Genomic DNA, 14,067 nt, shown 5'->3' on the forward strand with positions numbered 1-14,067 from the left:
GACAAGAGTTAGCAGGAGATAGCACTTCATATCCACCCAGTGGGCCCATATAAAATATGAGGGCTGGGTGTGTGTGTGGATATTATCCATAGATAATATGGGGAAGGACCCCATATTAACCCCCCCCCATTATTTAACCCCTGACCCCAGGCTGGAGTATAAGAAACCATTCAAAGGGGAGGTAAAGATGCTTGGGGTGGGGGGTAAAGCTCATACCATTATTGGGCCTGGAGGCCATGCTGCCCTCACCACCTCCCCGGGCTAGACTTTCTGCTCGACTGAGGCTAGATCTCCAGGAGCCCAGAGGAGGCAAACTTCCTGTTCCATGGAGACGGTACTCAGCCAAGGTCAGTATCTTCTGATCCTCCTTCTGTGGCTGCTGCGAGGTGGCAGGCCGGGCAACAGGAGGACAGGAGTGGCTCCATGGGGGTGAGCTTTCTGTGGCTGTGGCCTGCTCTGGAGGAGGGGAGCACGAGGTGGAAGCAGAAGAATCGGTGCTGGGCCCAAAGGGGCCAGCACTGCGGATGGGGGAGTAGCTACCCAGGGGTGACGGCCGTGAGGTTTCTAGCTCAGGACCAGCTTTCCTGGCACCTCTGTTGGTGGGTGCCTGTGACTCCCCTGAGGGAGCTAAGGCTGGAACTTGAGCAGTGGGGGCAGCCAGTGGGGCAGGCTGCTGTGCACGGCCACAACCAGAGAGGCTGTAGAGCTGGGAAAGGCTGTGGAGGGCTCGGGCCTTGGCCAACTGCTTGGGGAAGTGGTGCTGGAACACGAAGGGCTGGATGGGCAGCGTGGTAGGCCTCTGCTCCTTGCTGTAGCGAAGGACTGGTCGGCTCTCAGCACCACCTCCTGTGGCAACAGTGATGGAGGAGGAATCAGACAGATATGCCCTGAGACCCCCATGAGAGGAAGCAAAGAAGCAGACAGATGATGCTCACTGGGGAGAGGGGAAGAGACAGACAGGACCTGAATTGTAGGAATTGAATGGGGTAGGGGTAATCCAAGTGTGGGAATTTGACAATGCCCCTCCCATCTTTTGTAAAACTTTCCCTATTGTCTTTATGATAACTGAACTCTCTTGTACTCTTGGCTATTCACCCCTTCTTCATTTTCTTAACTTCAAGGGTGAATATATCTTAAGGCTCCATTCTTTGATCTCCCTTTACACATTCTCCCCTGCTTTGTTCAAGTTCAGACATTCATACACATGACTCCTGAACCTTCAGCTTTAGCCCCAACCTTCCCCTTGATCTCTGGATCATTCTGCTTTAGGATTCTGCTTTCACGTATTTTTTATTTTATTTTATTTGAGAGAGAGAGAGAGAGAGAGAGAGAGAGAGAGAGAGAGAGAAGCAGAGGGAGAGACAGAATCTTAAGCAGGCTCCACTCTCAGCACTAAGCTGAAATCAAGAGTTGGATGCTCAACCAACTGAGCCACCTAGGTGCCCCAAAGATTCTGCTTTCACTTAATAATTGCTATTTTAAAACAGTTCATCTCTCGCCTTTCTCCTGATGACTTTCATTTCAGTCAATGGCAGAAACACCATTTCCTTTGTTTCGGAAGCCTAAAGAGTTGGAGTCAGAGTCACATGATCTTCAGGGTAAGATATTATTTACTTCAAGCTTTTGCTCATCATCACCTTTCTCCGCTAAAGCTGACTCATTTCATTCTTAAGCAAATCTAACCATAATATTTCCTTATTTGCAGCTGGGATCAGACTCCTGTCACCCCTATCCACCCCATTCCCACTTTTTCATAATCCTGGCATTGGAGCCTCACAGTCTTTATTTGCTCCCTCTACACAGAACGGTGGTCTCCAAGACTGATCCTCTCCTGTTCTTTCAGCCAATCTTCACGTCAGCGTCTCTCAAGACATAGGGCTCCGAACTAAACACAGAACTCCAGGATACTGTATAGCCTGATGGTCTTTGTGTGTGTGTGAGCTACGCTTCTAATAAAACACTGCGTATACTGTAAACATCTGGATGAACACAAGGTGGCGCTACAAGCACCTACAAAGCCTAAACCCCTGGGTGTGGCTCGCTAGCACAACTCTGGCCGCACAAGTCTGTGAGATAGGAATTAATATCCTTACCTGACAGATCAGGGTATTGGAAATTTAGAGATTAAGTCATTTGCCCAAGGTCATACAACTAGGAAGTGGCAGAGGTAGAACTCTGCCTAAGCCAGAGTCTGATTTAGGGGCTAACGTTCTCTTTATCACATTGCACTACACATGAAATGGTAGCCCTCATCTTTTCCCATTTATTTATTACTTCAGTGAGTCTTAAGGGGACAGTGATCACAACCCCATGGTGGGGGGGGGGGTTAGAATCATTCCTAAGGGACGTGTTCAAAATGTACCCTCTAGTAGTCATCCCCAATCTGTGCTAAGAGCAACCTTTGTCATTCTCCCTTTGCTTACTGTGCTCCAGCCACACTTCCTGCTGTCATTAAACATGCCTAGTTCATTAACATCTCAGGGTCTTTTGCACTTGCTGTTCTGCCCCAAATCTTCTCATCATTCAGGCATCAGCTCAAACATCACTTTCTCAGTGGCGACCACCCCAGTCACAAGTCACACTCTATCTCATTATCCTGTTTTATTTTCTTTTTAACATTTAATCACTATCAGAAAGTAATCTCATTTGTTTATTGTCTATTACTCCTCATGAGGGCTCCAAAAAAGCAGGGTTTCTGAATTGTTCATTGATGTATCCCCAGTGCCTAGAATAGAGCCAGGTATGTAGTAGGTACTGAATGAATATTTGTTAAATGAATGAATCCCCACTGTCTCCCTTGGTTCAGTCTAGTCTCACTGCATCCAGATCTTCTTACATAAATCAGACTGCTTCCTAAAATACCAATTTTATCCCATGGCCCTACTGCCCACAGAATAAAGTCTAATCTTCTCAAACAGGTGTCCATACCTGCCACCAATTAGGCTGCTCTCCCCTCAAACTTCCACACCTGCCATTCTCATTGACACCACTCTCCCCACTCTGTCCCCAACTTTAAGCACACAGCTTTCCCTCCTGGGAATGCCTCCCTCCTTTCCATTTATTTAAATATCAAATTTCAAGGCTGAATGGACCCTGGTTATCAGATTAGGTATTCCCAACCCCAGCTTTATTATACCCCCTATATGAAGTATGTTTGTATTAGACTGTTTATTTCTACTCTTTAAAAATCCTCCCTAAGTCCCCAGGATAGGATTTGAGGCAGGGAAGTAAGCTCAGAGAAGAAGGAGGAGCCTAACCTGGGGAGTGGGTCTCAGTTATGTCCCCAGGGAAAACAGACTAAGGCTTCACATTTTTCTACGCGACAGCTCTTAAAAAAACTGGAGTCAGGGGCGCCTGGGTGGCACAGTCGGTTAAGCGTCCGACTTCAGCCAGGTCACGATCTCGCGGTCTGTGAGTTCGAGCCCCACGTCAGGCTCTGGGCTGATGGCTCAGAGCCTGGAGCCTGTTTCCGATTCTGTGTCTCCCTCTCTCTCTGCCCCTCCCCCGTTCATGCTCTGTCTCTCTCTGTCCCAAAAAAAACAAAATAAAACGTTGAAAAAAAATTTTTTTTTTAAATAAAAAAAAATAAAAAAAAGAAAACTGGAGTCAGAGACCACGTTCATCCAAGTCTGCTGTTCTATAGGTGACATAGTCCCAGTCCCTCAGTTCCTTCTTAAAATGAAGCACCTAGAACTTCCAGGTGAGCACTAACTGGTGCAGGGAGTAGAGGACTATCAGCTTCTCCCTTCTGGAGTCTATCAATGAATCCAGTCATTTTAACTTTTGGAAGGAAGCCCTTCCAAACTGCTGACTCATTCTGAGTTTGCTATCAGTTAAATATCCCAAATCAACAGAAGTACATACAGCTCACCTGTCAAACTTCACATTGTTCCCTGCTTTTTTAATTTTGTTCTTTCCAGACTTGGTAAGATCTTTTTGAATCCTGACTCTGCTGCTCAGGATCTCAAAGAGATCTCTGCTTCTTTTGTTATTCATGAATTCTTTTGAATAGTCACTCATAGCAAAGAATCGAGAGAAGAGACCTGTGGTAAGTCACTGGAGACTTATGGAACAGAACAGCATCTCTATATGAAAAGTCTTACCTGATAACAAAACAAACAACACTTTTAATGCATCTCTCACCAGGATTGGTCTTGCCCTAAGAATGTCAGCCACAACATCCCCTGTGCCTAGAGACACCTGCCAGACAGTACAGTCTTAGAAGGGAGTAGGTTCCAAGGGACTCTGGCCAATCTCTGCTGTTTCTGACCCCCCTCTTCCCTAGAGACCTCCCTTTCCATCCCACCCCAAGAACAGCTCCTTTGTGTATGTTTAGGAGTGTGAAGTCTTCTGATGGGCTGTGATCTCCCTAACAGCAGAGATAAAACCATTTATGTTTTTTTAACCCATTTCCTTTGAGAAGCCAAGGGACCCCAACCTGAGGCCACAGCACAGCACATTCCCCTTTATCTCCCTTTCCCCTGCTTTATCTCCTCTTTCTTTCCAAACCCTCTGAGATCTGGCTTCCACCCTCACTGCTCCCAAATGTTGCTTTCTGGATTCTTTAGCCTTAATGTTAGCAATTTCACTTCAAATTTTGTTGAACTCTTTTTGAAATTTTCTCCTCATTTAGTGCATGTACCTTCACTCTCCCCTGGTTTTCCTCTAATATCCTAATTCTTCTCAGTCTCCTTGGGATGTTGCTCTGCTCACCCTCAAATCATTGTATCCTCAGGGCTCTCTGTCCTTGTTCCTTTTATAACTCCACACATTCTCCCTGGATACTCTCATCCACTCAAAGCTTCAACTACCTCTTTTTTTAAAAGTTATTTTTAAAATTTTAATTTAATTTTATATGTTTTTAATTTTTTCTTTAAATCCAAGTTAGTTAACATATAGTGTAATAATGGTTTCAGGAACATAATTTAGTGAATCATCACTTCCATATGACACCCAGTGCTCATCCCAACAAGTGCCCTCTTAATGCCCGACACACATTTAACTCATTCCCCTACCCACCTCCCCTCAGCAACCCTCAGTTTGTTTTCTGTATTTAAGAGTCTCTTATGGTTTGCCTTCTCTCTGTTTTTATCTTAATTTTCCTTTCTTCCCCTTTGTTCATCTGTTTTGTTTCTTAAATTCCACATATGCAACTACCTTTTTTATTCTGACGACTCTGATCATAGCCATCCCCTGACTCCCAGGATATCCTTTCCAATCTACCTTCCACCCAAACAACCAGTGATCTTTCTAAAACGCAAATGAAAACATGCTACTAAGCTGTTAAAAACAAACAAAATGCCACTTCCCTGATTAAATCCTTCAAAAGTTCCATCCACACCCCACCATGGCTATACCAAATTATTTGCAGTTTCTGGAAAGCATCAAGTTATTTTGCACCTTTGTAGTTTTATACAGACTACTGTATGAATCTAGAATGTTCTTTCAAGTCTCCACAAAGCCTATTCCTAATCATCCTTCTAGACTGGTTTTAAATATAAATTATGTTAGCAGTCCTTTTCTGACATGTTAGTCTGGATAGCCCTCTCATAGACCAGTACCATACTGTCATCTCTGTGTTTTAATTATGTTTCCTTTTCTGTTTTCATCCTTAGTCCATATTCTTTGAGGGCAGAGACTGTCCCTCATATCTATCACCAGCATTTAACACAGAGCCTTTATAAAATATTTAAATGTAATAAAATAAATAGGAAAAGAGAGGACCCAGGAGGCTTTAAAGGTCTAGCGACTGGTTTCAGACTCTTTGATGAGTGGCAACAATCACTGATCAAAGAATGGACTTCACTGACACCCAGTATGGTCTGCCTATTGGACATATCCCTTAAGCACTGTAAATTCCTAAATGTCCAAAACTAAACTCGTGCCTTATCCCTTTTCCTATAAATCTACTTTAGTGTTTGAGGTCTCTATCCACGTACCCTCATCTTTCCAGTCATCCAGGCTTACAATCACAATCTTCTGTGTTACTTCCTTTCCCAATATATCAATTTCTAAATCCTGACTTTATCTCCTTAGTGTATTTGTTTATCCTCTATCCCTCCTTCCCCCGGTGACAACTGTAGGACATGACCTGGACTGGAAAGATTAATCTAGGCTGAGGAACCTTTAGTGGTTATGGATGGGGTGGTTGTCAGGGCCCTATCACTGAGGAAGCCATGCATATATCTTCATATTCTCCAGCTAGGTTCCTTACCGTCAGCTCTAGCTCTTGCATCCTTCTGTGTATGGCTGTTGGCTGGGCTCCCTGGGAGAGCAGGCCCTGGATCCATCAGCTGGGCCAGGGGGCCTTGCCCAGCAGCTCTGAGGCCAGTAGGTGGCATCTCATTGGACTGGGGGCCCTGACAGACCTGGGTGGACCAGGGCTCTGGGCCAACTAGGTCCATGCCTGGCCCCGAAGGCATGGGTGGTAGGCTGTGGCTACAGCGAACGCCCTCATCCAGTGGGCCCACCCTATCTTGTTGGGCTTCTTGGATGGGTGAGAACTCCTGGGAGGAGTCTCCGATGCTCAGTCGAAGTGGCGGAGAGCCAGAGCCTGCAGCTTTCTTCCGGCCTTTGGCGAGCTCGGCGAAGGAGGTGACCCGCCTAGGCGGGGAGCCAGGCCCAGCGAGGGCTGTAGGACCCTCACTCAGGCGCACTGGGCAACTCAACATGCGTTCCAGTGAGCCCAGGCGGACAGGAGGGCTGCGCGCCAGTGTGCGATCACAGCTTCGAGAGCGCTGGCGTCCAGTGCTAAGGTTGGGGGGTGAAGTGTTAGTGTACACTTGCCCCTCGATCACAGCGGGGCCCACAGGAGCTGCTGCTTCCACTGAGGAACCCACTGCTTCTTGCTCCTCTGGCTGGACTTCTGGCCTCTGGAATAGGTAATACTCAGAGGGCTGGCTGGGGCCAGGGTCTGGACCAGGGCCTGGTGCCGGGCTTATCTTGGTGTGTTCCTCAGAGCAGCTGGTGATGGAAGAGCCAGCTGGGCTTGGGGATGATTGGGAGGACAGGTCACAGGTGACAAGTTTATAGTAATTCTGTGTGGCCACAACAAGACGGGCCTGGCTCTGGAAGCAGGCTGTGAGGTCAGCCACAGCTGGGCAGGGCTCACAGTGTGGGCGGTAGGAGTTGCAGTTGGCATCAAGCTCAGGAGACGAGGCATGAGGACAGCCATAGCTCCCCTCCCTTCCCCCACTGTCGGGGTGGTGGGACTCACAAGACATCTTAGACTCAGCTGGGGAGGGCTGCAGGTCCAGGTAGAAGGCGCCAGGGTCTGAGTGGCTGCAGAAGGAAGAGTTGCTGCAAGACTGTGGGGCGGAGTTGAGATTGGCACGGGAGTTGCCATGCATCTTGTTGTAGAGGGTGCTGAAGGTGACCAGCACACCGTCTGAGCTGTTGCAGGAGGAGTCACTCACATAGCCCATGGACTGGTCAGCCGCCTCAGACTGACTGGATGTGCTACTGCAGCGGCAGTGCTGAGGTCCTGAGCCTGAGCATCTTGGGTTCCTTGGGGATTCATCTGAACTGAGTTTCCATTCGTGATCAAAGGAAAAGCCAGAGGTATCACTGGCTCCACCCCCACTGCCACTCCCACCAGGCCCCCCACACTCATCCAGTTCCATGGTCTCCGCTTCCAGTTCTGGCCGGCAGCAGTGGCTGGTGCTGCACTGCTGGGTATCCAAGGTGGCCACTGGCTCCTGCTCCTGCCCTTCCACTACTCCAGCCCGACTACGTGTTGCCCCCCATGGCCTGCTCACTCTAGGGCCAGGTGGTGGCAGCTGGAAAGGGGACAGATGTAAGGTGGGCTGACCAGCCCCATGCAGGTGGAAGGACTGCTGGGTGGCACTATCACCAGTGCTGTCATCATATAGGTCACCAAGTCCTGGCTCAGCCACACCTTCCTGTAGCAAGAAGGGATTGTGTCGTTTAGGGGCCCCGGGGCCTCTTCCATCCCGTACCCTACTCTTCGTGCTGTCTGCAGACCGCGCAGATCCCCCCGGAGCAGAGTGCAGACTGTTGTATAGCAGCGAGTCAGCTTGTCCTAGGTCTTGATCAGGCTGGGTGATGCCCAGCTCAGGTGGGCAGAAGGGATTGGATCTTGTGCTCCCACTACCCCCACCTGCCCCTCCACAGCACTGTCTGTCTGGGACTTGACAATGCACCAGGGGGATGTGGTGGACGATGAGGGTCTCTCCAGTCAGCTTTGGGGGACTATCCATTCTGGAAATTTCGAACAAGGGCATCAACAGCACCAGACACTGCCCCCGGAGCCCAGTGGGGCAGAACACATTTCATCAGGAGAGCTTGGCACCTGGAGAGAGAGGGAAAGAAAGGGAACCTAATGTCACCTCCCTGGAAGTCAGGGACATGCCCTTCCCATAGCATTTTTAGGTGGAGAAGAGCCCAAGCGGAGAAAAGATTCAGAGTCAAGATGGAGCTTGATAACACAGCCCAACAGGGCAGGGGTACCCCACCATACTCTGGACTGCACAGGCCCAGCTCTTGAGCACCCCCTTCATTTTAAGTTGGCCATGCATCCACTTGTGACCAAAGGCAGAGCCCCTTTTAATGCCACATACGAAAATCTCGGGGTTCTCAAGGGCAACACTTTCTCGTTTTCTTTCAAGGATGTGGTCTTAGCAGTAAATGATGACTAGTCCTGAGTACAGAAAAGTATGAGTAGTGACATAACTAAGAAAAATCATCTAGGATGACTGAAAGGGTGCTCAGCACTAAGGGGGATACAGAGATGACTTAGTCACAGTTACAGCTTGCAAGCTTTCAGATAAGGGGAAAATCATGAATACTATATTATGTACTCACAGCAGTAAGCTATAATTTTGCAAGAAAACTATTTTTAAATATTCTCTATCATTTGCCCCCCTATGTCATCTCATTTTCTCTTCCTCTGAGCCCCAGAATGTTTATCCCTCTCTCATGGCTGTGGGCTAAGGATCCTTGCTCTCCTTACTACTGTTCTGGAGCTTCTTCTTCTTTTTTTTAAAGATTTTGTTTTTAAGTAATCTCTATACCCAACGTGGGGCCTGAACTCACACCCCCAAGATCAAGAGCCACATGCTCCACAAACTGAGCCAGCTAGGTGCCCCTGTCCTGCAGCTTCTTGAATACAGAGACCAAATTGGGCATCAAAGTGACTGAAAGTATGCTAATCTCTTCCTTCTCAATGCAGGGCCAGTGTCTATTTCTATCTCTTTTGTATCACTCAGGCACAACATCACATAAGACCTAGCAAACATGACAGCCATAATACATTCTTGTCCAGCTCAGGGTACAGATCTTCTGAAGTGCCCAAATTCTATCCAGTTTCAGCTCAGAACTTTCACTGTGGGGGTCTCCTAGAAAGTCTTCTCTTCCCAGTTTTTCCTCTGATAGGCTAAGGTAAAGTTCTCTCTTGTTCAAGGTCTCCTGGCCCCAAGGACACAGAGCCCACTCTGAGCTTCTCTGGTCTGTTGGCTGGACTGTGGCAGAATGGCTTCCTCAAATTCTAGTCTTCTGTGCTATCAAGTTCAATCCTAACAGTCCTCACTTGCTCAGATGCCTCATATCTAATTTCATTCATTTCTCTTCCTTCCCTTTTTATTCTTGTCATTTTCCTTCCACCCACTATGAGTATAAATCCCCCACAACCTAAGTTCTCCATCATTTAGCTGAATGCTTTATACCATCAATTTTTAAAATTTTAACTCATTTAGATTATAGGATCACAGCCCTTCATGTGGAGTACAGAAAAGATCTAGGCAAGTCACATATACTCAAGGACATGAAAAGGCAATAATAAATGAAAAAATTCAAGTGGCTGATAAATACATTTGTGAGGGATACAGTTTTAAAATATCATTATTTACAAATTAAATTACATCAAAATTAAAAAGTATTTACCCTCTTTTTCCCCCTTTCCTTTCAGAGAGGAAGACTTTGTTGGACTTCCAATCCTTTGTGAGTTGACTGGGGGTAATAGATATGGGGGTAGTAGATACGGAGAAAGGTGGAAACTAGACAGACTAAACTGAGCTACAAGGTTTGAGTTATAGAAAACAGGGGAATAAATATTTTTTACCTTGGATTAGGTGATGGTTTCTTCGCTATGACACCAAAAGCACAAGTGAAAAGTGAGAAAATAGATAAGGTGGATGGACATTATAAAAATTAAAAACCTTCACGCGTCAAAGGATACCATCAAGAAAAGACAACCCACAAAATGCGAGAAAATATTTACAAAGAGACTTCTGATCAAAATATATGAAGAACTCTCACAACCCCACATTAAAAAGACATATAACCCAATTAAAAACTGGGCAAAGACTTGCCTAGACATTTCTCCAAAGTAAACACACAAATGGTCAATAAACACATGAAAAGATGCTCAACATCATTAGTCATTAGATAAATGAAAACCACACTGAGATACCACTTCATCCCCAGCATGATTCCTAAGATAAAAGACAGACAATAATAAATGTGTGAAAATGTGGAGAAATTGGAACTCTCAAACTTTGCTGGAGGCATTGTCAAATGGTGCTACTTTGGAAAAACAGTCTGACAGTGCCTTAAAATGTTAAACATAGAGTTACCATATGACCCAGCAATTCTACTCCTAGGTATATACTCAAGGGAAATGAAAACACATGTTCACACAAAAGTGTGTATATGAGGGGCACCTGGCTGACTCGGTAAAGCATGTGAGTCCTGATCTCAGGGTTGTGAGTTCAAGCCCCAATTGGGTATAGAGCTTACTCTATCTATCTATCTATCTATCTATCTATTCATTTATATTTTATTTTTTAATGTTTATTTATTTTGGAGAGAGAGAGCACAAGCAGGGGAGGGGCACAGAGAGAGGGAGACTGAGGATCCAAAGTGGGCTCTGCACTGGCAGCAGTGAGCCCCAATGCAGGGCTCAAACTCATGAACTGTGAGATCATGACCTGAGCCAAAGTCAGATGCTCAACCCTCTGAGCCACCCAGGCATCCCTATTTATTTATTTATTTAATTTGGTTTTTCTTTTTACTTTTCTTCTAAGATTCTATTTTTAAGTAATCTCTTCACCCAGTGTGGGGCTTGAACCTATAACTCTGAGATCAAGTGTTGCATGCTCCACTGACTGAGCCAGCCAGGCACCCCAGTGTAGTGCTTACTTTAAAAATAAATAAATAGGGGCACTTAGGTGGCTTAGTGGGTTAAGCATTCAACTCTTGATTTTGGCTCAAGTCATGATCTCATGGTTAATGAGACTGAGCCTTGCATCAGGCTTTGCGCTGACAGTGCAGAGCCTGTTTGGGATTCTCTCTCTCCCTCTCTCTCTCTCTCTGCCCCTCCCCTGCTCAGTCGCTTACTCTCTCTCCAAAATAAGTAAATAAACATTAAAATGAATAAATAAATATATAGATAAAGCTGCACCAAAAAAACGATGTTAAAAAAATAATGTGATATATACATACAATGGAATACTATTTAGCAATAAAAGGAATGAAGTGGTGATCCATGCTACAACATGAATGAACTTCAAAAAGTAAAAGAAGCCAGTCATAAAAAGCTTTTTTGTATGATGTAGGATTCCATTTACATGAAATTTCCAGAACAGACAAACCCACAGAGCAGAAAATAGATTAGTGGTTTCCAGGGACTGGGGGACTGGGGAATGGGGAGTGACTGCTAACAGGTATGGAGGTTCTTTCTGGGGTAATGAAAATGTTCTGAGATCAGACAGTGGTGATAATTATGAAAGTCTGCGAGTAAAATCAAAACTACAGAATTTTATGGTATGTGAATTATACCTTAACAAAGCTGTTATTTAAAACCTTTTTTAAAAATACACACACACAAAAGGTTAGGAGTTATGAGGTCAGGAGGGGTGAGGAAGGGAACCAGTGTTGAGCAGTGGAGGGGATGGGGCATTTGCAGAAACAAGTTGAGAACAAGAAAAGAGAAAGAGAGCTGCCTTAAAGTATGGGATTTTATAGAGAGAAATAAAGAGGATTTTTAGGAAGTTTAGCTATGAGGTACATGAGATAATTTCTCTTTGCTCCTTCATATCTCTTCCTTCACCAAGAAAACTTGGGTTCAAATATATATGCCACAAGGATAACAGAAAGTTGGAAACAACCTAAAATTCCAATAATAATCAATCAACAAAAAAGAAAAGAGCAGGGGTACCTGGGTTGCTCAGTCAGTTAAGTGTCCAACACTTTTTTTTCTGAATTTTTTAATGTTTATTTATTTTTGAGGGGGGTGGTGCATATATAGAGGGAGACACAGAATCGGAAGCAGGCTCCAGGCTCCGAGCTCTCAGCACAGAGCCAGATGCAGGGCTTTAACTCACAGGCCCAGAGATCATGGCCTAAACCAAAGTCGGACACCCAATTGACTAAGCCACTCAGGCACCCCAAGTGTCGCTTGATTTTGGCTCAGGTTTCTCTCAGTTGGTCAGATCAAGCCCTGTGTTGGGCTCTGCACTGACAGTGTGCAGTCTGCTTGGGATTTTCTCTCTCCTCTCTCTCTGCCCCTTCCCTGTTCATATGCTCGCACTCTCTCTCTCAAAGATAAACTTAAAAATTTATTTATTTATTTGTTTGTTTGTTTGTTTGTTTTTAAAGAATTTTAAAAATGATTTTATTTATTTTATTTTTTTGAGAGAGAGGGAGATGCACAGAGAGAAGAAGAGAGAGAATCCTAAGCAGGCTCCACGCTGTTAGCACAGAGCCCAACACAGGGCTCAAACTCACCAACCATGAGATCATGACCTGAGTTGAGATCAAGAGTCGAATGCTTAACCGACTGAGTGACCCAGGCACCCCTGGAAAAAAAATTTTTTTTAATAAAAAAGTAAGAGCAGAGTAACATTAAAATATGTCAATGTGACCACTGACTTGGGAAAACATTCACAAAATATTAGGTGAAAACTGCAAACTACAAACAGTACGGTATGACACCATTTTTAAAAATAAATATATGTCTATATGTGTCTTAGTCTGTTGAAGCTGCTATGACAAAATATCTGAGACTATGTGGCTTATAAACAGCAGAAATTTATTTCTCATAGTTCTGGGGGCTGGGAAGTCTAAGAACAAGGTGTCAAAATGGCTGTGTTCTACCCTCTTCCTGGTTTATAGCTGGCACTTCTAGCTGTGTCCTCACATGGTGTAAGGGACAAGAGATGTCTCTGGAGCCTGTTTTGTAAAAGCAGTAATATCATTCATGAGGGCTTTGCCCTCATGAAGTAATCACCCCAAGGCCTACCTCTTACTATCATTACCTTTGTGGGTTAGGGTTCAATATATGAATTTGGGGGGACACAGACATTCAGACCATAGCAATATGCATGAAAGAAAATCTGAAACCATATACAACAAGATGTTAATAGTTCTTATCTATGTTGAGTGATTTTAGATTATTTATAATTTTACCCTTTTGGTATTAACTGTATTTCCTAATTTGTATGTAATATATATCTATTATGTATGTAATTTAAACGGTTTTATTTCCTTTAAACACGTAGATACCACAGGTTCAGGGCTTGGAGAGGGGGTCTTCCCCTTATAGATAGTACTAGGTTTCCCCAAGGTCCAGGCTATCATCTGAGGTCTGGACTAAAGGAGCTATCTTGTACATATAGCAGTAATTTTAGGAGTACCTATGGGTTACAGCCATCACTTGATCTTCAATGAATATCCAGCCCCCCTATATTTTTTTAATTTAATTTTTTTTTGAGAGAGAGAGAGAGAGAGAGAGAGAGAGAGAGAGAGAATGCACATGCGCGTGAGTGTGTGAGAGCAGGGGAGCGGCAGGAGAGGGAGAGAGAGAATCATAAGCAGGCTCCATGCCCAGCATAGAGGCTGACCTCAGGAACTGTGAGATCATGACCTGAGCCGAAATCAAGAACTGGACGCCTAACCGACTTAGCCACCCAAGCGCCCCGACCCAACCACACCCCCCTTTCAAACCACCATTTTCAAGCGGTATTCACAAATATACAAACATAGAAACTTGTGATTCTGATCCACAAAACTATTATTGAGTCATACATGCTTTAAAATGGAAAAACATAG

The 14,067-nt window shown here is 45.0% G+C and overlaps 1 protein-coding gene across 4 annotated transcripts in view; it reads right to left on the reverse strand.

The window, feature by feature from the left end:
- Positions 1–14,067, reverse strand: part of RUSC2 (RUN and SH3 domain containing 2) — a 67,734-nt gene that overhangs the window by 5,262 nt on the left and 48,405 nt on the right. For all 4 annotated transcript variants that reach the window (XR_007146343.1, XM_047830350.1, XM_047830352.1 and 1 more), the window contains exons 2-3: positions 6,215–8,311; positions 217–846 (exon numbers count right to left, since the gene is read on the reverse strand). Coding sequence is in view for 3 of the 4 variants with exons in the window: in XM_047830350.1 (XP_047686306.1) it covers positions 217–846; positions 6,215–8,243 (2,659 nt within the window). In the remaining variant the exon portion in view is untranslated. The remainder of the gene's footprint in view (positions 1–216; positions 847–6,214; positions 8,312–14,067) is intronic.

This window comes from Prionailurus viverrinus, chromosome D4, assembly GCF_022837055.1.
Source record: "Prionailurus viverrinus isolate Anna chromosome D4, UM_Priviv_1.0, whole genome shotgun sequence".
In the NCBI taxonomy this organism is placed as follows: domain Eukaryota; kingdom Metazoa; phylum Chordata; class Mammalia; order Carnivora; family Felidae; genus Prionailurus; species Prionailurus viverrinus.